This window comes from Perna viridis, chromosome 3, assembly GCF_037379345.1.
Source record: "Perna viridis isolate PV_CMFRI_1.1 ecotype Kerala chromosome 3, ASM3737934v1, whole genome shotgun sequence".
Taxonomy (NCBI): Eukaryota; Metazoa; Mollusca; class Bivalvia; order Mytilida; family Mytilidae; genus Perna; species Perna viridis.
Genome location: NC_142447.1, coordinates 11,315,673 through 11,343,200, shown reverse-complemented (window position 1 = coordinate 11,343,200; position 27,528 = coordinate 11,315,673). Strand labels below are relative to the sequence as shown.

At 33.2% G+C, this 27,528-nt stretch overlaps 2 protein-coding genes and 1 long non-coding RNA gene across 5 annotated transcripts; 2 read left to right on the top strand and 1 right to left on the bottom strand.

The window, feature by feature from the left end:
- Positions 1-136: 136 nt before the first annotated feature.
- On the top strand, positions 137-8,391 carry LOC148620996 (kxDL motif-containing protein 1-like). Of its 3 annotated transcripts, none has more exons than XM_088574966.1 (4): positions 137-283; positions 2,497-2,649; positions 5,654-5,700; positions 6,384-8,391. In XM_088574966.1, the coding sequence occupies exons 1-4, from the start codon at positions 174-176 to the stop codon at positions 6,722-6,724; spliced, it is 651 nt and encodes a 216-aa protein (XP_088431092.1). In that variant the 5' UTR covers positions 137-173; the 3' UTR covers positions 6,725-8,391. The 3 variants fall into 3 exon arrangements, with proteins under 3 accessions (XP_088431092.1, XP_088431091.1, XP_088431093.1); XM_088574965.1 differs by having other exon boundaries at positions 5,654-5,787; XM_088574967.1 differs by lacking the exon at positions 137-283 and adding an exon at positions 1,954-2,148 and having other exon boundaries at positions 5,654-5,787.
- Positions 8,392-11,844: 3,453 nt separating this feature from the next.
- Positions 11,845-20,953, bottom strand: LOC148620995 (NADH dehydrogenase [ubiquinone] iron-sulfur protein 4, mitochondrial-like). The gene is made up of 5 exons (XM_088574964.1): positions 20,808-20,953; positions 16,992-17,082; positions 16,368-16,543; positions 15,801-15,874; positions 11,845-12,000 (listed from the first exon to the last, which is right to left on the bottom strand). Exons 1-5 carry the CDS (start codon positions 20,873-20,875, stop codon positions 11,897-11,899), a joined length of 513 nt encoding a protein of 170 aa, XP_088431090.1. The 5' UTR covers positions 20,876-20,953; the 3' UTR covers positions 11,845-11,896.
- Positions 20,954-23,742: 2,789 nt separating this feature from the next.
- On the top strand, positions 23,743-26,672 carry LOC148620994 (uncharacterized). Its single transcript, XR_015921053.1, has 2 exons — positions 23,743-23,992; positions 24,190-26,672. It is a non-coding gene; the product is annotated as an uncharacterized LOC148620994 (long non-coding RNA).
- The last annotated feature ends 856 nt before the right edge of the window (positions 26,673-27,528 follow it).

Below are 27,528 nucleotides of genomic sequence, written 5' to 3'. Positions count from 1 at the left end.
ACTCGATACTCCATCATATTTTCATGTCAAAGCTAATTAGACAGTTTCCCACATGAAAGGAAGTTTCCCAATTTGTCAAGTACAAAAAGATGGCAAAAATAATCCTGAAAAGAATCCGGAAAATATTCACATTTCCTACTTCATCAGGGTGTTAAAACACCCTAAGTAGAAAAATGGAAGAGGAGGACGATAGTGATATTAATTCCACCAGATTTGCCCAGTCTATCGTAGACCAAGTTAACAGAACAGATATTGAAGCGATGGTTCAAGTGCAACGCGATATGTAAGAACCTGTTTGTGTCCTAGTACTGGATAGGGTTACACTCTAATCCTCTACCAGTTATGTCTTATGAATACTGGCAGTATCAATCACTGCCACAGGAGCTTGAAATCAACTTTGCTTGTATACAATGCCCCTCTCCCACACACATTAGAAATATCACTCCTTAAAAATAACTGTTTGTAGATTCAGTATGTTATTGTGAACAGGTAAAAACATGACACTGTAACGAATCAATGCTCTTTTCCTATTTGTATGTATACTATACTCTTGTAGCCCCTGTGGGCCCTTAATTGGCATTAAAATATGTTCTATGTAAGTACATTACACTTTTGTTACACCAGGTAGCAGTCATGCCTCACCATGATGTATTTTAGTAACAAGATGTGTCTGACTGAAGTCATTGTCAAAAAAAAAATATATTTGGTCCAGTAGAAATTTTTAGACTATTTGTTGAACATGATGAGAAAATGTCAAAATATGCCATTTGGGCAGATAGGTCAGAAACCAATTTTGCCAAGTCTGTCACAGTCAAGTAGTTCAAACCTATTATACACGAAGCAAATAACAAATTCCAGTGGCAAGGTTGGCCTACTAGCAAGAACTGATCTTTCAGTCAAAGATAGGCTTTCGCTAGCAAAATCCAGTCTTTTGCCAACCCTGTCTCTGACCAGTAGAAATTTTAGGAAAAGCAATTGACAAGATTGTAGTGTATGGGAGAATGTGAATTACCTAATAAATATTATACAATGACATTCCAAAAGTTAGTTAAGTTTTCCAATAGCTGACATTACACCAGTTTCATAGGTTTTGAAAAAAATAAACGAAGAATTTATCGTTATCTTGATTTATTTACCAAGTAGTTTGTAATACGAGTAGCCTCACTGTCACTAGATGAAATTAACAATCAAACACCAATACATACTTGTGATAAGGTTATTCTGATCAGGAAGATTTTGTTCAAGAACTGGGGAGATAAGGTGTAGCGGGGAGATTTTTTATTGACATGGTTTAGTACCGTATTATACATAAAATACCTTCAAAACTCATATACAGTTTATTTAAATGACAATTAAGAATGATATGTGCATGTTACAACATGTACATGTAACTATCATGTTTCAAGGAGTCGGTATACATGCTACTTGCTTTTGTAGCATTTGACAATAGAGTCTTTGATAATTGAATGTTGTAGTTCTGATTCCTCATTGGATTTTTAGTTTATCAGAGATCTCGCAGTCTGTTTTGACAGATTTCCTCTGAAGTCAGTCTCAAATTTCCCTTAAAATGGAAAATGACCCCTCTGCATCAGCATTGCTGTGAGGCAAGCTCAATTCAATCAATGCCAATTCAGTAAGTGTATGGAATTTATCTTTTCCATTACTGGCACATTGAATGTCTTTCATTTCAACCCTAACTTCATCGGAGGTAAAAATGCCACTCCCGACCACTAGCCTTACCAGTACTTCAATACTTAGGTGATTTTACCTGATTTCATACCTTTAACTACTTAATCAGCTGATTGTGGCTGTCAAAATCTATAGACCATGTCAAATATCATACCTGTATGCCGTATTGCATACCACATGTTGGTCACATGATTGATATTAAAAATAGCTTGTGTCACAAAATAGCAAATATTGCAAACACTATGCTATGAAAATCTGCAAATTTATTTTTTTGACAGTTTTTGCCTAAAATCTGTGAAATGAGAGTTCCCTTTCAGGAGGCTTTTTTTTCAGACGAAATTGCAGTAGACTTCTGGATTCACATGTATGCTAATATGAACCAATCACTTTCTCCAAGAACCATATAAAGCATCAACTTGAGTGCTTTGAGGCATCCTGAAAGAGTTTTTAACCATGCAGGTACACAATTTAAATTGACAAGTGTATACTATTATGGGTATTATAAATGATCTTGACTACCCTTTCAAGTCTAGCACAGTCAGTGTTAGGGTTTGTAATACCAAACATTGGATGTTGAGGAGCCCAGCTTTCAGAATACCTGAAGAACTCTGTCAGAGTATGACTAACAAGCAGTTGGGCTGCTGTGTTGGTGTTCTGGCCTACTCCAAGCCCCCACAAGAGTCTTAGTCTCAAAGAGCATTTCCCCACTCCAACTGTTTGTGAGTATGGCTACGCCAACCTAAGAGTGACAAGAGTATCACCAACTTGCCTTTTCATATCTGATATGCTTTATTTATGTCTTTGCAGGTTGTCACGCTATGAAAAAACAAATGAAATGCTTATCAACTTTAATTTACTGTCATTGTCACGGTATGAAGCTACAAGCCAAGAGTTTAAGAAACATACTCAAGTATTGTATGAAATGAAAAAGGATTTAGACAATGTTTTTAGAAGAATTAGGTTTGTATTGATACATATGTATGCCAGCACTCCACAGTTTAGTTTAGTTTCGCACTTTTGGCTAGGGATGAAAAATGACATAAATGGAAACCGGTGGTTGCTATAGTGATTAAAAATGAAGAATCTATTGTTGATAAAACATTTTCTGAAAAAAGGGGACTTTTAAAAGTATTTTGCAATGTTTTATATATTTTCAATGTTGAAGGGGCTTTTTTTCAATGACAATTTGACTTCATTGTGAAAGTGAAAGTAAGTCAATTTTTTACCATGCTAAATTTAATAAGTGGATTACAAAGTGAAATAGCTCAAAATCTAACCGGCGATGCCCATTTGAGGAAGGGGTTTTTGAAGGGAAAAGTTTGAACAGTTTCAGGGATTGAAATAAAAATTTCAGATATTTTGCGGGAAATTTGATATTTTTAAACCTGATTTTATGAACTTTTTTGCAAATTTTCGCATATTTTTGCATGGTTTCTATGGTAACCCTATATGCTGTGGGTAATTTTTTTCCAGAAAATTTTTACTGCATCCTGAAGGCCTTGGCTTGAGCTATTTCTAGATATATAGATTTACAAATGCTTGACAATTTTTTAAAGTGATAAATGTTACAAAGCATCAGATTACAAGACCAAAATTAGGCAGCTCTACAATACTGTGGAGTGCTGGCTTAAAGGGAGCTGCCTATACCCCTACACATTTAAAACATTGCTTAAGATCTTAGAAACTAGTGTTATTATGCAATGCTTTGATACAAGGGTTAAAACAATGTAACTTATGGTATGGGCCTATGTTGTTGTTAGCTAATAAGTCCCTAGCAACCAAGTATGCAGATTTTTTGCAAAGTTAACAAAACAATCATTGAACTGATTCATGTGTGAATATGGCTCTTGCCATCACAAAGAATGAAATATATTTTTAAAAGCTAAATATTTGCGCAGGTTACATGTAAAACAGTTAACCGGGCAACTTTTAAGTGCACAATAAGCAAAGGTTTAATAACCTTAGACCTGGAGTGGACTTTTTAGTATTTGGTTTTCAGTTCATTCAGATTTCTGTGATTTTTCATGTGATGAGCTTCAAATGCACTATTTTGGCATAAAACCTGTGTTAAAAGCTTACAAAACCCCAAATTTAGGGCTTATAAGTACATATGGGTTGTGATTTTGTATGTTTTAAGTGGAAATTTTCATTTAAAAGATGATTATAGCAAAACAGTGAAATGCATATCTGCACTTAGGTATAAGGAAAGTTCTCCACTAATGACGAGGAGATAGCCTAGTATGAGAATGCCTCTAAAATTGTTATCAATTGTCCAATTATGATAAATTTGGTATCATTTTACTCGTAAGAAGGTAAGCTTTCAAGAAATATCTAGAAAATTACAATATTTAATATTGCATTCTGTTTAAGCCAGCACTCCACAGTTTAGTTTAGTTTCGCACTTTTGGCTAGGGATGAAAAATGACATAAATGGAAACCGGTGGTTGCTATAGTGATTAAAAATGAAGAATCTATTGTTGATAAAACATTTTCTGAAAAAAGGGGACTTTTAAAAGTATTTTGCAATGTTTTATATATTTTCAATGTTGAAGGGGCTTTTTTTCAATGACAATTTGACTTCATTGTGAAAGTGAAAGTAAGTCAATTTTTTACCATGCTAAATTTAATAAGTGGATTACAAAGTGAAATAGCTCAAAATCTAACCGGCGATGCCCATATGAGGAAGGGGTTTTTGAAGGGAAAAGTTTGAACAGTTTCAGGGATTGAAATAAAAATTTCAGATATTTTGCGGGAAATTTGATATTTTTAAACCTGATTTTATGAACTTTTTTGCAAATTTTCGCATATTTTTGCATGGTTTCTATGGTAACCCTATATGCTGTGGGTAATTTTTTTCCAGAAAATTTTTACTGCATCCTGAAGGCCTTGGCTTGAGCTATTTCTAGATATATAGATTTACAGATGCTTGACAATTTTTTAAAGTGATAAATGTTACAAAACATCAGATTACAAGACCAAAATTAGGCAGCTCTACAATACTGAGGAGTGCTGGCTATGTGTATTTAGGGATTAGTGAAAGTTTTGACAGAGATTCTAATTTCTTAATATAACTTAATTTCATGTAATGTAAAAGAAAGTCATATGACTTAACCAATATTACCATAGTGAGGATTTATCTTGAAAAATTATACTGACAAGTTTCCAACTGTAGGTAATTTGTATTTTTCTTGGCTTAAGGATGACAAGCTTTGTCATTGATTATTAAACTGATATTATCGTAAAAGCTTTGTGATGTCTTATGATGTTTGCTTCTATTATTTCTAAACTTATCATTCATTGAAGCAACTGCCATATGCTTAAGAAAATATGTCAGTCAAATATGTTGTGTTGGTATTTTGGTTGTTATTAGTAGCACTAAGAATCTAAGAAATTAAGAATCATGCAAAATGTGATTCATGGTTGGAAAGCTTACATTATTTTATTTTTGATATTGTTTAAAATGTCATAGTTAACAGAAAGTAACATGTGGTTTTTCATATAACCCATGATCATAGGAGATAAAAATTATATAGAATGCACTGTAGATTTCAAAATTAAGGGAGATTAATCTGTAAATGACTCTCAAATACAATAGAATCTATTGGATTTTCAATGTTGATTATCTCCTAATAGCAGGCAGATATTAATGAATAATTACACATCTCACAATAAAGACCTATAAAACAACTTAATTACAAAAATAAAAATGTGTAGCCTTTTTTGGGTGTATCACATTTTTCAGATTTTGCATGATTCTTACAAAGACAGCTACTTAAAATCCTTGTCATTATTGAAAAGAATCAAGCTATCCATGTAAATCTTATGTTGATATGTTTATTTAGCATTATTATTGAATCTATTTGCCTCTATTGGAGAAAGCTTATATCTTATACATTTTTTATGGCTGTCTTAAAATGTGAATACTTTTCATACATTGTGACTTATTTAGTTTGTCTCTTTTCAGAATAATGAAGCAAAGACTAGGTACTATGTATCCAGAGGCTTTCTCAGGTGATAATAATCTGAATACTAGAAGTATTAGGGCTTTAATGATACACCTACCTCATGATACAATACATTTCGATACAAGACACAACAGTATGTTGTCCTTTATATTGTCTTCAATATGGAATAAAAAATATTCAACAGATTTTAAAATGATGAATTTTGTTGAAGCCATGTTTCATTCTTAGAGTCAATAACTTAGATCTCAACAAAGATTGATGGATTTTTCCTCACAAGACATGTCCTACTTTATTATTTGCATAGTAATTTCATGAATTTTTTGATAAAAAAGGAAGTTGTATTTTGACCTGTGTCAAAACCTCGGTCAAATGTATTGTATTTATCATGACCAAAAGTATTGTGATACAATGTACATCGATATGGCAATGAACTGTTTCATCCTTAAGAAGTACACTACACACCGACTGACCGAGTTACATTCACTATTTTATCATTTTTGCCTTTCGATACAATGCCAATTGGGTTGTATATAAAGGTAGAATTGGAGGTTGTACCAAGAGGTAGAAAATTTTCAAGAAGTAGATCACATGTGCAGATAGGTACATAAAAAAAGTTAAAATAAAATAAAAACATGTAATCTAGGACAAACCTGTAACAATGCACCCAACCCAGACCTGTTTATGCCTATGATTTTAGTGTAGTTTCTATAAATTTTCATGTCTTTGTAGTATGTAGTGATGTGTATAATGTGATGAGTGAAGATGAAGACGGTGAGCATATAGACCAGAAGACAAAAAAAGATAAAAAGCTAGTAGACAATAACTCTATGAAAGTAGCTAGTGACAAAAGACAACATAAGGATCAAGGTGATGGCATGAATGACTTGTTGATTGACAATGTTAACGAACATCATGAAGAAAACGACTGTTATAAAGATGCTAACCACCAGGATTTCTATGTAAAGGAAAATATCATATCAGAGTCATTAGACAAACTTACTCATTTAGAGACTGGTGATTTAGACTCATCACAAAACAGTATAAATGGTCAACTGACAGATAATGGATAGATATTATTATTTGATATTTACTCTCTAATTTGTTATTGTTATTTACTATGATCATGTTAATTGTTTTATGAGTAATGAGTATTTATATTTGTCAAATGTTGAATAATTGTGTCAATATTTTTTTTCAATATCACATTTCTTTAAAAGAAAGAGAAAAATGGTATTTGTCTTGTACCAAAAATTAGGAAAAATTTTTGGGAAAATTGTGATCTTTTTACTGTCTAATTCATTGTTTAGAACAAAAATGTTTTCCTACAAGTAAAAATACATGAAAATTTTGGTTGTGAGAGTGTAGATTTACAAACATAAGAACTGTCCAGTGTTTTCCTCAAGATTTATAGTCTGCATCCTGGTAACTAATCTTGCATCTAAAAATTGTAGCATCACATTTGTATTGGACCCTATTGGAAGTTTTCAGATAGCATCCTGGTAAAAAAAGATTGCAACAGAGAGATCACTGCTATCTCATAATCCCCATTATGCTTAAGGCTTTATTACCCTATTTCAGTGTACATTTTCTATAGGTTCTGTAAGGAAATGACTTGGTCATGATGTAAATCTGAAAATTTGTTAGAGAATTCTTTGTTAAAACATGAGACAAGTATGACAGTGTCAAACTTGCTGTCCCACAGGTTTTACATGTAGCAAGGCATAGCGACATGTGGAAATAAAGCAACTGCACTAAAGGTAGTAGTTTTGAAATTCCAAACTCAAATTCCATTATGAGACAGGTAATTTGTACAGGTATTACCATATATCTACAAGCAACATGCTTTGTTTAATAAGTGCTGAAGCTCTTTAACTTTTTTCAACATTTTAATTAAGCATGTAAAAAATCAAGTAGCACTTTACTGCCAGAGATTTGTTATAAGCAGTACTTATTTTTGTCTGTCCATTTACACTGGTACATGTAAATATTTGTGAGTTTCAATTTATAGACCTGTAATTAATTAATTATTGGTCTATTACTTAATGTTTAGATGGTACTAACATTTATTATTGTGTCAGTACAAAAACAAATTGTATTGTTCTGTAAAATTCGTGACATGAAAGCAAGTTATAGCTTGTTATGCATATTTTTCCTTTTAAAAATTTAATGGATATTTTTATTTCTAGTCAGTTGTATTATTTACATGCAAATACCAATTTAATACAGGAAGATTACATTGCATTGCCTTAACAGAACATAGTTATGGAGTGGTGTCATTAAAGCAGATTTTATATTTATTATCACTAATGTACATTGTACATATCACTAATGTACATTGTACATGACAAGGAATGAAGCATACTTATACATGTAAGTCTTCTGTTTTTAAGTAAAATTTACTCTGAAGTATTAGGAATATTTTTCATACCACAATTTTGACAATTTCAGCTATGATGACCAAACATTGAACAAAGAATTTTAGATTTCCATAATTTCAGATAAACCAAAGTTTTATTACTTTTATGTATTACAAATAGATTAAATGAAATTGTTAAATATTTCATTGATATAAAAATCACAGGGTTATGACTAAGGAAACACAATTTAATTTGTGATGAAAATATAGAAATGTGGACTATTCCTGATGGTATACATTTTTTTAGCTCACAGAAACAAGAATCAAGTATTTGTATCCATAAATCCAGAAGTAATCTGGAAAATAAAAAAATTAGTACCAGAGATATTCTTTCAAAAAATATTATCTCAACAATATTTGTCTTAGGTTATGCTGAAATTGATTTGAGTTATTTCCCTTGCAATACATAATAACAAAATATTCTATTTACATAGCAAGTTTTTTGTCTACTACATGGATACTTATATTTGTCAATTTTATCAATTTTATATGACCTCAAGACAAATGAGGTTGCCTTTACTGATTTAGGCAAAAGAAAATAGTAGTCTTGTTTCCTGCTACCAGTAAGAAAAAAAATGGGGAGGTAGGAAGGGAAATTATTTTATTTTTAACAAAAACATTTTACGTTGAGTTACTGGGAGAACAATCTAGACTTTAACTTTGCTTGAGCCAAAATAGCAATAAAATGTTCGTCTAGGCTTGAAAATGATGGTAGGTAGGGAAGCAGGAAACAGACATTCTTTTTGTCTTTAACTTCCCAAGGTTTATTGCTAACATGCATATTATCACTCAGTTAACACACACCATGCAACATGCAACTTAATTTTAGTTCATGTTGAAAGCTGCAGTATACTTATTGAATTCTTTAAGTTCTACCTTAAGAAAACTAATTCTAAAGGTTCTTTACTGATGCAAGTACGACATTAGTTTTTCCCACTTGTGCTCGAGTTGATCAAATTGGTCAGAGTTACTTTTTGTTTATTATCATCGAGTTCTTTGATATACTCATTATATTAAAGAGGTCTTGATATCATTCAAGTTGTAGAAATTGGATGAAGTAACACCTTTATTTAAATTTTGGGTATTGTCTCTTATAAGGTTAAAATTTTATTGTAGTTTTAAGTTGTTAAACCACTTCTTTTGAGGCCAAAATCTAATCCTGTCAAATATTTAATCGCGATTCAAATTCCATTGTATCAAGCATTTGTATCAATAACTGACCCATTGTTCCATGTTTGACCTATGCAGTCAAATCAAGCTACATCATGCAAATCATTTTACTTTGCTTTATTTTGTTTTGATATTGTGCAATAAATACTAGACAAAATGTGTTATTAAGTAGCCGTCTTATAAAAATCAGACAGGAGGTGATTCATGCATGTCAAAACCCACCGAACTCACTTTTATTTCTTGTTTATAAACCGTTATACTTCACATAACCACTCTTAGTTTTTCATTTGGAGGTTGCGCTCTTGAGATGAAATTTATATAGAAGCACTTTGCAAGTTATCCTTCTTGATTTTGTTTGATTTGGTTGATTTTAGGGGGAAGGTAAAAGTGTAGTTTTCTCAAAAGTACATATCCAAATACAGAAAGGACTATTGTCATATAAAAATACAGCATATGTAAAACAAAAAATCATCTGATCCATGGGATTTTCTACACCATGAATCACTTTACCATAAGCAGCGTCTGAATTTTATATGGACTGGTACTTAGGAGGTTTTGTTTAATAAAAGAAGTTAAAAAAAGATTGTATATGTCGGAGGACTACATTTACCTGTGTGGTTTGTGTAAGAAGCAGGATCATTTTAAAACTCGCAGCATATCTCTACATCTCTACAATTAAAATGTACATTAAAAAAAAGATTTTAAGGGTACTGCACAAAGCAATGCCGAATACTTCACTTGCTGCACAATTAAACAATGGCAATATTAACTGATCCATCCAGAATTTGAACTTCAACCAACTACTGGTAATCAGAAGACAATATTTAGGTCTATTCAAATTCAACAGATTTTTACAGTTTGTTTTGTTGTTGTATTTTCCCACCACTGTCTCAGCTAGGTTAGGGGAGGGTTGAGCGCTCACAAAAATGTTTAACCCTGCCACATACTTTATTTGCCTGTTTCAAGCAAGAAACCTGTAGTCCATTGGTTGTCACTTTTTATGTTCATTGTTATTCATTTTCTATAGATTAGGTTGTTTTTCACATCATTTATTTTGGAGCCTTTTTACAGCTTGCTTTATGGTATTGGTTTTGCCCATCATTGAATACTGTGTGGTGACCTGTAGAAGTTAAATAGTTCATTGCATGGCATTTGGTGGAAGAGTATCCCACTGGCAATCATACCACATCTCCTATTTTTATACTTCTTACTGGCAGTCATACCACATCTCCTATTTTTATGACAATAAAGCATCAAAATATTGGTACCTTTGGTTGCAGAGAAGTTATCAGTCCGTCGTTAACAATTTTCAAAACTTCTTCTCTGACACTACTTGACCAATTGGAAACAAACTTGGTATGAATGTTCCTTAGGTATCCTGCATAAAACTGACTTGGGGATTTTTTATCTGTCAAAAATATGGCCGCCATTGCTAAAAATAGAATATAGGGGTCAGACAGTACCGGTAGTTTTTCACATACATCTCCAAAACTGTGAGGTTTAGGCTATTCTGATATGGGTGATAAGTGTTCAGGATGATGAGATCTATCTGCAGTCAAATTTTCATTTTTATTTGTTGAGCCATGTTGGAGTTATTGCCCTTTTTGAGGTTTTTTTGGGTTATTTTTAATGTTGTTTCTTTAAAAAAAATTTCTTCTCTGACACTTCATGACCAATTGAAACCAAATTTGGTATGAATATTCCATGGGGTATCTTGCATAGATCTGATCTTTTTGATTTTTGATCTGTTAAAAACATGGCTGCCATTACTAAAAATAGAACACAGGGGTCAGACAGTAGTTTATCACATGTCTCCAAACCTGTTAGGTGTAGCCAAACTCTTTAAATTCCTGAAATGATCCTGATCATAATGCCTTCAAAAGTCTTCAGAGATCAGAGTTATCAAGCGATTCCTTGTAAGAGTTGTTGGCCTTGAAAGATGAAAAATCCAATATCTTGAAAACTATAATAGATCGAAAGAAACTTTCAATTGCTGAAATGACCCTTATGATAAGTCTTACCAGTCTTCTTGGAGTCAAAATGGTTGGACAGCTCCCCAAGAATTTACTTTATTAGGGCCACAATCTCAATCTCAATCAGTAGAAACATTTTTCGGTTATAGTAAATATCTTTGTGTAAACAAAAGCTTTGCAGGGGCAATACTAGAAATAACCACAGAGGTGACTAATGAAGTCCAGGAAAATTAGAACAAGTATGGACACATCATTCACACTTCACACAGCTCATAATTAGGACTATGAATGTTTGACACATGGTTAGGCCATGGTGACTTAGACCATAATTTAAGTGTACCTGTTTTGGTCCCTTATTCCTACATTGTAGTTGGTTTAAATCATCCGCCCAAAATCAATCCTAGTCTTGGGTAGCATGGCACCTTGCAGTATAATTTTAAAGAGATCTATACTATTGTCCTGACATGAACTTTCCTCCAATTTAATTTTCATTGGTCATGATACATGTATTTCTAATAAATTCATAGACATAATTTGAGTGAGGTTATATTGCAGACTAGAGTACTGCAATTGCCTGTCTCTGTCTAAAATGTCATTTCAAAAAACTATAAATTTTAACATAAATCTGTAATAAGAATACATATTTATTGTCTACAAACAAAAAATATAACAAAGTCTTTGTCTCATTTTGTTGAAACTCTACATCTCTTATCCCAACTGAAGTTTGCTCCGTAGGATTTAGGCTTAAACTTGGTTTCCTTCCTTTCTTCAACATGGTAATCCCAACCTAAAATATAATGATAGATCAACATTAAAATGTTCTCTCATCTTTGACAATGTAATGATTATGCACTTGTAAATATATACTGAATATTACCTATTTAGACTATACTTCAATGTTTTCTAAGTAAGTAGGAGTGCAACATAGACCTATGGCTGTATTATAGGGTTTAAACAATCACTTCTATTATGTGAATAAATTTTTTTCTGTTTTATGATTGGTCTAAAAACTACTTCCATGTCATGCTCAATTTTGACAGTGGTTCAAATTAGCTCAAATACAATTAGTTATTTCAGCTTGCACAGTGGGGCTAAAAATAGATCAATGGCGGTCATGCAGAATTTAATAGTGTATGGTTTTGATCTAAAAGTAGAATCCAAAAGTAGTTTCACAAGCACATTGATTCATGTAATAAAACAATTAATGATTTTGATAGAGGATGCTATCATGATTTATCAACCCTAAAAAATATTTTATTCAACTCGCCTATGTCTAAATGATAGAATGTAAATCAAACTTGTCTTCTATGAATTTTTAGACACACACTAATTAGAGTTGGTCTTTCTGTAAGAATTTGGCTAAGCCCAAACAATTTTGGAGATATATAGGAAAAACTTCTGTCTGACTTCTATTTTTAGTAACAGCAGCAATGTTTTTGGACGGATTAAAAATCCGAAAGATCTGTTTGTGCAGGACATCCTACAGAACAATAATGCCAAATTTCATTGAATTATGTTCTATGGTTTAAGAGGAGGAGGTGTTGGAATAAAATGTTAATGAAGACTGATGATGATGCGGACGACAGATGCCAAGTAATTGCAATAGCTCTCATGGCCCTGTGGGCTAGGTGAGCTAAAATGAGAGAGAATGTTCCAATTCTACACTCACTCTACACATTGACGTACTCCCAAATGGTTAGGAGTGGGGAAAGCTTTCAGGCCCCAAGCACTAGTAAGACATACTCTGAGCTTTTCAGTCAGGTGTCTCGAAGGGTGAGCTCCGCTACATCCAACTACTAACAGAATCCCTCTAAGGGGTGGTCATGCGAGATCTGTAAGGATAGTCAAGACCATAAAACCCCCAATCATTACACAATTCTACAAGAGATGGTATTGAAAAAAGCTCAACTGAGCTTGTAACCAAATCCTAGTCATTTACAAATATCAATGAAATTGCTATGTTGTACCTATGAATATGTTTAAACTATATAAAAACCTTCAAACTTTGGAAAAAATAACTCTACTTTATCATAAATTATACCCTATACATTTGACCCTCAAGAGGGGCTTGTAAGTTTACTGTAACTACCAATAAATGTTAGAAAAAAAATAAATGAAGCTACACATTATTACAGTGTAAAGGGAGTTCCTTAAATCTTCAAAATATGTCGGAGTTGTGCAGATGATTAAGTTACATACTGTGATTACCATCAATCTAAATTTTTTCCCAAGTAGTGAGATATATGTATATCCATCTCCCAAAAATGGCATGAATTGACAAGACCCAAAAGAAATCTGTGAGCAATTGCTCTTTAGTGATACACCAGCTTTCAATCACAATATAAAAATAATAAACAAAGTCTTCAGTAAACAGGTAGTTATTGTTGATTTTTTCCAAAAATGATTTCCATGATATAACATACCTACAAAAAGAATGTGTTAAAATTTCAAGCTACTGTGATGAGTAGCTGCTGAGAAAACTGTGACAGAAAAAATTGTTACAGACGGAAGCAAGAGACAAGGGCATACAAAATGTATCTCTGGAGGGGGGTGTAATAACAAGTGATAAAGAGTCAACCAAAGGAACCCAGCAATGTAAGAATTAGATACATAAAACTGACCAAAAGACTCCCAGTAAAGTAGGAAAGTCATGCAAAGTCAACCAAAGTTTCCCAGCAATGTAAAAAAGTGATGAAAAATGTACCAAAGGACTCCCATTAATGTAGGAATGTGATTCAAAACCAACCAAAGAAATCCCAGTAATGTAAGAGATTGTTAACAAAAAAAGAAACAACCAAGGGACTCCTATTTATGTTGGATAAAGATGAAAAACCAACTAAAGAAATCCCAGTTATGTAGGAGAGTGGTAAAAAAAACAACCAAAGGACTCCCAGTTACGGAATGTAGGGCAGTATTAATAAAGAGCTGCGCTTAAAACGCATGATATGCCTATTGCCCTTTCATATTGTCCTTATGCTTTTAATGAATTTATATGATCAACTAAAAATACTGTGAGCCCTGTCAAATACCCTACCTCCCCACCCCCCCCCCAAAAAAAAAAAAGGAAATAAAAAATGCACAAAAAATTTGGCACTATCAAGGCTACCTCAAGTTTAACTAAGTTTGTTGTCTTGATTTTTCACCCATACATTTCGATCTTGTTTAAAACATGGCAAGGTAACCAAGTACCTTTTATATTTATTAGTCAATCATCATAACAAATGGTCTGTTTAAAACGATTTTTCAACCAATAAAATTTCTTCTGCCGTTTCCAGCTTTTTTTAAGAGTAAAACTTCGTAACATGGAAACGTAAAATTTGACATTTATACAAATCGGAAGGAAGCTTACTTCAATAGATATGAACAATTCACCAAAGTTTTCTAAAAGTTAGTGAAATTGTCTTTGAGTATTGTAGGAAAACTTGAAAATCTCCCCTTTTTTTAGTATAAAAATTCACAACACGGAAACAAAAAATCTGAAATTTATAAAAATCAAAAGGGAGCTTACATCAATAGATATGAACAATGCACCAAAGTTTCATGCAGATGTGGGAAAGTGTTTTTGAGTTATTGTTCAAAAATTTGAAAATCCACCCATTTTTAAGGAAAAAAATTCATTACAATAGAAACGAAAACTCTGAAATTTATAAAAATGGAAAGGGAGCTTACATCAATAGATATGAACAATTCACCAAAGTTTCATTAAAGTTGGTGAAAGCGTTTTTGAGTGATAAAAATTCACCAACCAAAAGACTCCCAGTAATGTAGGTAAGTGGGGATAAACCAACCAAAGGACTCCTAGTAATGTAGGGAAGAGATGAAATATTCGCCAACCAAAAGACTCCCAGTAACATAGGTAAAAGGGGATAAACTCCCAGTAATGTAGGAAGTGATGATAACCAAACCAAAGAACTCCCAGTAATGTCGGGAAGTGGTGAAAACCCAACCAAAGGACTCCCAGTAATGTAGGGAAGTGATAATAACCAAACCAAAGAACTCCCAGTAATGTAGGGAAGTGGTGAAAACCAAATAAAGGACTCCCAGTAATGTATGAAAGAGAAGAAAAACCAACTAAAAGACTCCCAGTAATGTAGGAAAGTCATAAAATTTCACCAACCAAAAGACTCCAAGTAATGTAGGTAAGTGGGGATAAACCAACCAAAGGACTCCTAGTAATGTAGGGAAGTGATGAAAAATTCACCAACCAAAGGACTCCTAGTAATGTAGGGAATTGATGAAAAATTCACCAACCAAAGGACTCCCAGTAATGTAGAGAAGTGGTGAAAACCAGACTAAAGGACTCCCGGTAATGTTGGGAAGTGGTGGAAACCCAACCAAAGGACTCCCAGTAATGTAGGGAAGTGGTGGAAACCCAACCAAAGGACTCCCAGTAATGTAGGGAAGTGGTGGAGACCCAACCAAAGGACTCCCAGTAATGCACAGAAGTGGTGGAAACCCGACTAAAGGACTCCCATTAATGTAGTACTAGTGAAGTGATTAAGATTGATTGTTTTACCATAATTCTACCCCCTTATGATAAAAACAAGTCCATAAAGTTGTTCAGATCATTTCAGTAATTCAACTTACCATTTTTCTCAACATAGGCAATGGCATCATCTTTGGAGTTGAAATTCAGAGTCATGTTAGACAAAGGATCACCCCTGGAGAAATATAGTAAACATATGCACAAATGTAGCACATATTTTGTATTGTCAAACAATAACATTGAATATTTAAGTTTGGAGTGATGACAATATGTTTTGTATTATAAAGAATTGAAATGTATGAAAAGAAAGAATGTCAAAATAAAAGAAAGTATGTGACCCTGTATGGCCTGCAAGTCAAAATTTTTACACAGACAGATACAAGAGGGATTTCACAGTCTATTCTCAAAAGGTTTGATTGATTGTGAAGAAAACACTGGAGTGCTGTCTCCCATTTTTGGAAACCATTCCATAATATTGTTTATTCACCAACGTATCATTTTGGTTAGTGTATATAATGATTTTCTGTGCTTTTGCTGCTTTCCTACTATAGATAACGTACATTTGAATGATTCACTTTAACTTCACTTGGATTTTATTTTTAAGAATGAAAAAAACTCTGAAATGTAAAAGGTCAAACTATTGTACCATGAAAACAATAAAAACTTACGTAGAAGACCATCCCATGAGAGGATTCTCCCATCTTTCAAGAGTATCAAATTCTAACTTCCACCTTCTTTGACCAAATGTTCCTGACTGCATTGCATTTTTTGCTGGAAGAAATATCCTTGCACTACGAGATTTTAAATGCTCCTCTGGTACCCCAGTTAAAAAAGAAATGTCAGTCTACAAAAAAGTTGTGAATTTTAGTTTAAGTTTTTTACAAACAGTTACAACCACAAAAAAAATGAACAAGTGTACATGTACTATTCCAAACTGTTCGGAAAACTTTGATTGGACAAGATTACCTCATAAGGAGGGGGACTGCTCAACAGAGTTCATAAGTTCATTTGTTAGAAGTCTATAAGTCAAAAGAATTATTAGTCTGAAGCTTACTTTTACTTACTTTCATCACTTTGTAGGTCATTAGCTTTGGTGACATAAGGCTATATCTTAAACTAAGATTTTTTACTTTGTAACTGAGAAGCAGACTATAAGTGTTTTTCTTTTCAACATTCAATAAATTTTGTTTTTTCCTTCCTAAAATGTTTACGTATTTCAATTTAGAATAAGATGACAATAAACTGATAGCGAGTTACTTAAGTTGGAGGAAAACTTGTCAATTAAAACTTACTTTTTCATCAACCTCGATTTCACGGACATCTTTCCTTTTCCTTAAAGTTTCACTAGGTTCATCATAAGCATCTGCTTGAACAAGTATGCCCCTGGAGAAGAAGAGGAAAAAAAATAGCTCACAAATTAGAAGTATATTCATGTAATAAATGATCAAACATTCATGTAGTTTGTACACAAATACAGATTAATTAATAATCACTTAAACTTTATTGTAACATTTGTGTGATATCAGATTTAAAATATCACACTTAGCCTATATTGTAACATATGTGTAATGTAAGACTGGAAATATTACACTGAGCCTATATTGTAACATATGTGAAATGTAAGACTGGAAATATTACACTGAGCCTTTATTGTAACATTTGTGTAATGTAAGACTGGAAATATCACACTGAGCCCTTACTGTAACGTGTGTAATGTAAAACTGGAAACATTACACTGAGTATTTTTTGCAACATGTGTATAATGTAAGACTGGAAATATCACACTAAGCCTTTATTGTAACATGTTTGTAATGTCAGACTGGAAATGTATAGTAAATAGCCAATATTTTTCAGTATCATGACAGTAGTCGGAGTTAGAAATTATCAAGCAGATAAGAATAATGGAAAAACAATAAGCTTCCCAATAAATACAAGGATTTCTGAAATATTCATTACTACATAACACGGCAATAAACTGGTTTTTGTGTTTATATTGGTGAATATTACTGGTATCCTTCACAGAATAAAATAATGCACTAGTAAGCTTGTGCAATATACTATGCTTGGGACAATACTCACCTAAATGAAATAACGCTATATTACTTTAAGCACCAACTGCTCATTTAAACTACAATATGAATCTATAAAACAAGTATACACGTATGACATTTATATTCAGTTTTAATTACTTTTTTTCAGGAAGAAGCAAACCAGTTTGACATGTCTAAAAGATCTGTGTTTTAATTAATGAGCAAGGAAATCTCATTCTTAAATATATAAAAATTCGTCCAAAAATTCATATATTGACTTAGTAACTTGAGACATTTTTGTCAAAGCAAAACACTACATCTCTATATATTGAAGCTTCAAATTGTAGTCAAAACACCCACTATGCAAAACATTTCAAAGACATACATATTATTTGTTTAGAACTCCTCAGACATTTTCCAAAAACTTACTCATGGAATCATACATTCTTTGCCAAACCCGAAAATTAAAATACAATATATTTATCATTTCTTAAAACACCCATTAACAACAGCATCAGTGGTCTCTGAGTAGCATGCTTGCCTTGAGTGTGAAAGGTTATGGGTTCCATTCTGATGGAGTCATACCAAAGACTTTAAAATTGGTAGTCACTGCTTCTCTGCCAAGCACAAGGTACTTAAGGGGACAGAGGGATGACTGATTGGGTTTTAGTCAGTATAATGTGTTTGAGAGGGATGAGATACATACATGTACATGTACCTGTAGGCTTTTGCCTCTGTGAGCTAACACTGAAAAATCTAGCATAGCATGTTGGGCTAGTACAGAGCAGGGACTGTTTGATTGCTGAATCATTCTCTTCCTGATCTGCACCAAATATCTGCCATAGGACGTCAAACCATAATCAATCAATAAATCAAATTCTACAATTTAAAGCCTGAACTAAATGTTTTCAATACATTAGAATGGCCAATAATTTGTGAACATCCCTTTGGAGTTAATAGACTAGTCAAGTCATATGGTAAAGTCACGTGACCTGGGCATACAAGAGCAATTGCAATCAGTAATTCATTCTCACTCTTCATGTTGACGTACTCCCAAACAGTTAGAATGGGGAAACGCTCTCGGATCCATGTGGGGTCAGGGAGTATGCCAGAGCGTCAACACAGCAGCCCAGCCTCTAGTAGGACATATTTTGACCGAGTTCTTCGGTCAGGTATCCCGAAGGCTGGGCTATGCCACCAACACCAGTTGATTCTACTAACCCACTAACATCGACCGTGAGAGGCCTGTATTGGTATTAAAGGTCGTTAAAAACCCCCAATCATCATAATTCATTCTCACCCTACACGTTGACATACTCCAAAACAGTTAAGAGTGGGGAAATGCTCTCGGACCCAAGTGGGGTCTGGGAGTAGGCCTATACCAAAGACAATACCAGACTTCAATTTTTGGAACAGGAATTTTGGGTTGCACAATTCAGTACTTTTGAAAACTGAAAATTGAATAAAAATCAGGAAACAATTTTAAAAATCATTGATTATAGCCTAGCCATCATATCATTTTGTAAATGTGTACAAATTATCAGCTGGAAATATCACAGTATATGGGTATAGGAAAGAAATTGGTACGGGTATGGGTTACACATTTCAGTATGTATCTTGTAAGTTACCCATTTCTTTCCTCAATTAAAGCACTTCAATGACAAATTAGACTCCAGTTAGATGGCAGTGAATCAACAACAAAAGTTGTTTGACCACCCACGCAATAAAAATGTGTCATGTTGAAATATTTCAAGTTTATTAAAATACAAAGATGGCCTTGCAATACTTGTTGTGATCAAAAACCACCTGTAAACAATGTTAAAAGTTATTTGCCAACAAAGGGTTATGCATTTAGAACATCTTTATTAAAGACCTAAATATTCCAGCAGTAAGTCTGATTTTAATTGATAACTGCACTGGACAGACAACTGATTGATTTATTACAGATTTTCATCTGTTTCCCAATAATAGTCATGCATAAGAGAAAGAGAAACATCCATCAACTAGATCAAAGGAAAATGCTCTCTGATAAATAGTGGGAAAAAAATCTAAAGATTTTTTAAATATTGTAGATCAAGAATTGTACATTTTTGCACAAATAAAAGCCTGGATTTAAGTCAAAATCTTTAAATAGTTTTCAGCCTACATTATTGAGCAAACTAAAATTCGATAGGTCATCCTTTGAGCAGAAGAGCCTCCCAGTATTCAGAAGGATATAATGATGGGCAAAACCCATACCATAAAGCAAAAAAGCTTTAAATTGCCTAAAATAAATGTAGTGAAACTATTCATGAATGATGAAAATCAACCAAATCTACAGAAAAAATGTTCAACCATTAACAATGAACATAAAAACAATAACAACCACTGGACTACAGGTTCCTGGCTTGGGACAGGCACATAAAATATGTAGCAGGGTTTAACATGTTTGTGAGTGCTCAACCCTTCCCCTAACCTGGGACAATGGTGGAAAAATATAACAATAAAACTACAGAAATCTGTTGAATTTGGATTTAATTCTTGAGATTAATACAGAATACAAACACTTTAACAAAAAATAACAAGCTGTATCTACCTCGAAAGCGTTCATATTTTTTTCATCTTGAAGCAGTTTAAGATGTTATGTCTTGATGTGAAATTTTTTTTTTTTTTGACTTTTCACAATTTAACTCTTCACAGTAGAAATAATAAAAAAGTGTTAGTCCCATGTATTTCAACCACTCTTCCTACATATGCACATGAAAGTGAATGAAAGTAAACCAACACCTATCTAGGGTAGACATGTACATGATGTAGATTGTACTGGGATATCTGAAGGTGAAACCTAGCGGTATGTGGCAGTTGTCTATATGCTAAAAGACAAACTAAAGCAATCACCAAGGGCAATACGGTTGCCTGCGCTTGAAACCTTACAATGCTGTATGAAACTCTAAAATTACACGGGTTCGCCAGAGAAGCTCCTGACAGTACAGACTACAGTTTTAGGTGCACAGCACCATTTCTAAAGAACTTTGAAAGAAGCCAGATAATATTGAAAAATGTTTGTTAAATAAACTTAGTCTCACAACTGTATCATACCTATAATTTTGTGGTACTTTCATGCATTTTCGCAAGCCAGAACGAAAACCAAGGGCAAGCGAAGTCATTTTTGTAAACAATCGGAAGTAAACTATGAATTATCGCCCTTCCCGTTTGCTTCGCTAATATGCGACAAGAGATGTCGAGCGAGGATACGAAGAGAATTGGTGGAAAGGGAAGAATAATATCAAGAAGATAATATAAAATATATATGTAAAATTTAGTAAAATATGTAATGAAATAAAAGTATTTGTCGGTTGATATCAGTTCGAAACTTATATTTTCAGTTGTTAAAACAAACGTATCTTTTTCGTCCTCATAAATGTCATCTGGAGAAAGAGAGGGTACTAAAATAAAGACCGTAAAAATTTTCGGGATTTTATTTCATCAAAGTGGAGTTGAAAAATATCCTGAGTCGGAAATGTACTCGATCGTCATGCAGACCAAGGTATAACTAATTTGAATTGTTTTCAATTTAAGAAAGGATGCAAATGTCCCCTCAATCCTCAATCGTATGGTCTGTTGGCACTATACTGGTGTACTGATTGAAAAATATATACATTTCTTGGATTAGCTTGTTTTAGTATCTCAATATAGCTATTCATCAAATTATCTGCAGTAACCTATCTACCTATCTAGGAGAGTTCGCCAATTTCATTAGTGATGTCATATTCACTAATTTGCATATCATTAAGTGTCAAATTGGTTGGCAAATAAACAACTAAATAAACAATTAACAGTATCATGATTAGAATCCCAATTTACAAAACTTTATAGCTTTGTTGATTTAAATCAAATTTTGGTTCTGCAAAATGTTTCATTTAGATAAAAGAATTCATATTTTGTATGTGAATTTATAACTTATTTACTTGAAAAATAAATATGAAATTATATTTATATGTAAACCATTATTTTCAAATTAAATTATTTTTAAGAAATTATGCTCAAATAGTCTAATTACTGAATATTTATTTAAAAATTACATGGATAAAAAATTGTATCGGCAGTGTAGGGAACCAAAAGAATTTTTCAATTATCTTCAAAAAAAAGTTATGATGATTTAAACTTAATGCCCCATGCCACTCAATGGATTTTTTGCCAACCAAAACCAAATCACAGGTAAGTGATGACATCACGAAGAACTCTCCTATAGAGTGGAACCTAATACGTGAGGGAAACAATTTAAATTACACTTATTCACATACACTAGTTATGTATGTACAAACGCGTAACTACATTTCATCAATAAGTCCACTATAATTTAATTTTTAGTTTTAAGTTTAAAAATTAAATTCGACCGGAACAATTTTCTGTACGAAACAGTGCGCCTATTTTTTTTTTTTTTTTCAGAGAAAAAAGACACGACAGTGACGAATGCAGCAGACGGATATATCTAAAGTTAGATCCCCTCCCTCTTGTATTGTACTTTTATTTCTTTTGCCAAATGAGCAAATTATAGTCTTAAATCTGATTTACAATTTTTTTCGTAAACTTTTGGATCTGTCCTGCACCTAGCCAGTACATCAGTAATTGTTGCTAAAGAATATAGTTCATGGTACTTCTTGAACTTTTAAAAAGTAATGTTGCCACCAGACCGTGTGTTTCAAACAGAACCGGATAGCTTTGCCTTGAAATCTTTCACATTGATAGAAATTAAATTTTACTTGCTTTTTAAAGAAGTCATTGGGCTTATACAGGCAATCTAGACAAGTCTTTACTACACTAACTTCTTATGCTTCATTGTTAAAATTTGAGCGATTTTCCTTTCGGTTTTGCAGGCCGTAAGGTGACAAATATAAAAAAAATACATGTACTTGGCACTGACTAAAAGCACGAACAATGCAATCAAGCCTTGCAGTATTCAGTGGTGTGCAATTTGGCTTTAAATACACGATTAAAATAGTTATCAATCACACGTCAATTAAAGAATTAAATTTAAGAACTCAAAATTTTCAAAAATAAAAAATAAAAAATAAATAAAAATAAATAACCTAGCTAAATAAAAGTGCAAAATATCCCCGTAAACCGGGTTGGCTAATTTTAGTAGAACCTGAGTTGTATTTATACCTGTCATTTCAGTCAGGAACAATTATCATGGTACACCCTGAAATACGAGGTTTTAAAACGTTTGATGTACGTATCTCTTTTTTGATTGGTCAACGATATCCGGAGAGAGTTGAACTTAACACTGTACTTCCGGAAGTGCCTTTTTGTTGTTAACACTTGACTTCAGCTCACCGTTTATAGTTGAAATGACTAGAACAAACTATAAATCTTTCAACTGAATAAATCATAAGTCTATTATTAAATAGGAATTTTTTTACTATTTTGCAAATGTAAAAAAATAAGAAACCTTTGCAAATACACTTTTATGCAGAAGCAATATCTCTGAAAGTCCCTTAACTCCACACGTTCTGTAAATAGACAATCATCCTTGATGTCAGACGCACAGATCTCTGTCACATACACGATGACTTGCCAATGGTTTCACTTGTTTTTAGGAAGAGACTACAGGTTACTTTTCAAAGTTCTAAGCACATCTTTCTACTACCATATTTGTACTCCGCTTGCGATCATATATGGCAAGAAATTCCCTCGGAATTCCAATTTACACCAACACTTGTACACAATATTAGCGTGCTTCACTTTTTTAAAATATCATATCTTTCATGACCGTTATTGTGGTGGTAAGAAATTGTGCATATATTCATTAGTAATAACTTATGAATTAGTGACAAAACTTATGAAGGCTACAATATGCTTGGATGCTTCTATTTCTGACTCGTGTCAACTGCTCAAATAGACACAGAACTTGACAAAAACGAAGAAGTAAACAGATATTTACCTTGTCAAAGTGAGCAACCCGCCTCTCGTTGTCGTCGTTGAAACGGAACGTCACAAACGAACGTAAAATAATTGTTACGAACCGGAACTAGACTGTCGTTGTATGTTAGCTAGCAACCTCAGCCGAATCATTTAGTTTTGAAGTTTTGGCTAGGGTTAAGAAAGGTATAACAAAAAAGTGGATGTTTGGTGTAGGGTGATTGGTTTACACCATTTCTTGAAAAAATAACCGATGTCACTTGCCATTATAGTTCACAAATTTGGAATGGAGTATTCTGTTTATGCATATAGCAACCAGCCGCATTGAGCCCATTGTTCTAGAAGATGTTGTACTGGAAGAGGTAACATAACTAAGAATTGTCGTTGATGTATTTGTTTTGTACACTAGGAGGCACAAAGAGATACATAAAAGTGAGAATAGACAAAGCCAGAACAACCTTCAACATGCCAAACAAAATATGGAATGCTAGAGAAATTTCAAAATCCACCAAGATTACGATATTTAACTCCACAATGTAAAACCCGTTCTCTTTTACAGAACTGAAACATGGAAAACCACGGTTGCCTTATGACCTCTGGCAGATTACTGAACGAATCCCCCTCCCATGCAGATTCCGTAGCGAACGTGGATCTGAATAGGTCATACTCATATAGAAATAGGTCATACTCATATAGAAAAGTCCAGGTATGTGCAATTACAAGATATTTCTATGGACTATGCAGGAAAAACGACCAATAGGGTAGACGTCGGGGAGATCAATAAGATAGACGTCGGGGAGATCAATAGGGTAGACGTCAATAACAGAGAAGATAAAAGCAGGCTACAATTGGCATGAGATTGTTCAGAATCAGATTAGGATGGTTGTTGGAGGATTTAGTGTATTTTGAGTATATAGGGGCAACTCTTACGCTGTATCTTTGTATAATGATGTTTCAGGGCCAGTAGCAGCCTGCCCTAAGATGTGAGGGTTTCCTCGTCGTTCATTGACATATTCACTATGATAACCATTCTTGTTATATTTAGTCAAGTAAGTCAGAACGTTCGTGCCGCGCTTTGCTCGACCTTTATATCTATTTATGCCCTTTTTCTGAATTCCCGAATCGCCCCTGCAAGCTGATTGCCAAATGTGTAATCTTACAGTATTCATGTCGAAAACAATTAATATGTTCAAAAATATTAAAATTGGCAATTTGACCTTATCAAAAGAAGGACCGTTTAACTTATTGGCCCAAGATATTCTGAGGACAAGATACTAGATTGATAGTAGTGATAAGCCAAGGGCGTTGAATCAGATGTCTTCTCCTATACAGTATACCATGGTTCGGTTACAAACCAAGCATTGTTTGAAACTGATACTAACAAAGATATTAACTTTAAAATCGCGACCTTTTTTAATATTAAGTAGATAAAAATATTGATATGCATACCATGAAGCAAAATGTGCTAAAAAGTTTGACACTTGTTTTGGTCCTGTTATAATGTATTTGTAGTCCGTAGTATAATGAGCACAATATGAAGTGATAAGTGGTGCATCTATGATAATAAGACTGGTGTTTTCAAGGGTTACAGAGTACAGGAACTAAGCATGACGGAGACATTCTCTCTGAAGGAAATAACCTGTTATGTATAATTTTCAAAAATGATATGATTTATCAGTGTCATTCATTTGTAGGCCACCTTTCTGGGGTTTTGGGATTATTATGAGATAGTATAAGATACATAAGACACGGAAGTTTTATTCACCAATCATGGACCCTCTCGGGTAGAAAAATTTCATACAATGATTAAAATGATTTTAGAAAAATGTCCAAATATACAATATAATCATGAATAATCCTTGAATAATAACAACTTTAGCGACTTAATAGGTATTTTTGTGCAATGGTTGTTCTCCTTTTTATATTCCATGTGATCTTCGCTGTTGAATATAATAAACTGTTAATAAATAATTATGTATATGATGTAATTATGTATATTGAAATGACCATTTATGCATTAAAAACAATTATGGCAAGTTATTAGAAGATGCGTAATATATGTATACTTGACAACACTATACCCCCGTTATAGATGTTATTACACATTTTTTTTTCAAACAAGCAATAATGCACAAGCATATCAGGTTCGGATTCAAGGACGGGTGTACCAAGCGTACCCCACCTAAAATTGGAAAATAAACATATACAAATTATACCTCCATTTTTTGCCTCCTTTCGCTTGGCATTAAATTCAATTTACGCCCCCGTAGCCTGAACTACCTATAGTATATCCATGTAGTTGCCTATTTTAAAAGTTTAGATAATAAGAAAGTAAGGCTACAGACTACCAATGTCACTTCCAATAGGCTCTAATGCTAATGTCACTAAGTTCAATGTATTACCTAATGGATCTACCTTAAGTTTAACCTATGACCTGAATGCTGCAAGTATACATTTATAACTCTGAATTTGTTTACAGTTAGGTCAATGTGTTAAATATAGAACGATAATTCCCTAACATTACTCAAAAAGGGGTCTTGTTCCATTGGTCTTCATGCAGAGTTCATAAAAATATTTCAATTCAGTCAGTTACGGGAACTATTTTATGTACAAACCTAAAAAAAACAAGTTCACTTGTGCAGATTTGCATTAGATGTGCACTTTTTCCACAGTTACATAACACAAGTAAATATTGAGTAGGACCATTTTTGCAAAGGTTCATTGGTTTAATTAGTGGTGTGCAATCATGAAATAGGAAACTCTATCTATTATTTTTTTCTACAGTTTTAATTTGTTGATAACAAAACAAATTCGATACAAGCAGAACGTACGGGGTGTGCTTGATTCACACCGAAGATATATTATAAAGCTTTATATAATGTATAACAAGGTGATCGAAGACCGTCTGTAAGCAAAAAATTCGAATGATATCGGTTTAAAAAAAATACACGAAATCAAATGGCATTAAACATGCCAAGAGATTTATTGTACTGATTTTGTTTTAAATTAATTGCCTTTCACTAATTAAAATCAGCAGATCTCTGAGTGCCTTGTGTTTTCTTTTGTCTGCAAAGGTTAAGTTATATTGCCTTTATCCGAATTTCACAAACGGCCCAATCTAAGGGGTTCAGAGTAGGGACTCGCTTACAAAATTAAAACCACAAATATATTACTCCATTCTGTAAATCACAGGAGGTACTACATATATGAATATTGAATTGTTCGCCTGCACAATTTTGCGGATATTTTAACTGTTTACATTTTTTTAATATAATGAGTATATCGATGCCGTTTTCTGGTTTTCTGTATTTTACCTGGTATAGGAAATTGGTTCAATAACGTGCAATTTAAATTTCACTGTAAGGTACATTTATGGAACCTTTATGGAAACACTTAAAAAGAGCCATACCTACCCCGATCTTTTAATAACTATTGAAAATATATTCTACTGAGTTATCATGCAGCACAGCCAGATCTTTTACAAATGGGCTTATCGCAATTTTATTTGAAAATTTGATTTTTTTTCTCAAATTTTAACCTAATGGTCCTTTGATTTTTCTACTGCAAAATTTCCTCCTGTATATGACATGACAGGGTTAGTGTATTATCTCCTCTTCACTTGCTCTTCTGCTCAGTTAATCCCGGCTTCGACTTCGTGGGTTTCTTGTTCTTGCTTCTCCTTTCTGTATGTAGGTTTTGGTTTCTTTGTTGTGTTAATTGTGTTTCGTCGTTTTCCCCACGGTTTCCCCTTGTTCGACACTTCGATTTATAAGTAAAATGTACACAAAATATACCTACTTCAAATATAGACTCATACTTTACTTTCAGATATACTTAACATGATTTTAAATTTTCAAGTTGTTTCTAGAAAACATATGGGCTGGTCAGTTATATTCTA

What these genes read in the sequence shown, in the direction of transcription:
- LOC148620996 (XM_088574965.1), top strand. Translation starts at nt 174, where the DNA reads ATGGAAGAGGAGGACGATAGTGATATTAATTCCACCAGATTTGCCCAG. An exon ending in GTTCAAGTGCAACGCGATAT is followed by an intron (nt 284 to 2,496) that starts GTAAGAACCTGT and finishes ATGTCTTTGCAG; the next exon opens with GTTGTCACGCTATGAAAAAA. An exon ending in AATGTTTTTAGAAGAATTAG is followed by an intron (nt 2,650 to 5,653) that starts GTTTGTATTGAT and finishes GTCTCTTTTCAG; the next exon opens with AATAATGAAGCAAAGACTAG.
- LOC148620995 (XM_088574964.1), bottom strand. Translation starts at nt 20,875, where the DNA reads ATGACTTCGCTTGCCCTTGGTTTTCGTTCTGGCTTGCGAAAATGCATG. An exon ending in AAAGTACCACAAAATTATAG is followed by an intron (nt 17,083 to 20,807) that starts GTATGATACAGT and finishes CTTCTTCTCCAG; the next exon opens with GGGCATACTTGTTCAAGCAG. An exon ending in TGCCTATGTTGAGAAAAATG is followed by an intron (nt 12,001 to 15,800) that starts GTAAGTTGAATT and finishes ATTATATTTTAG; the next exon opens with GTTGGGATTACCATGTTGAA.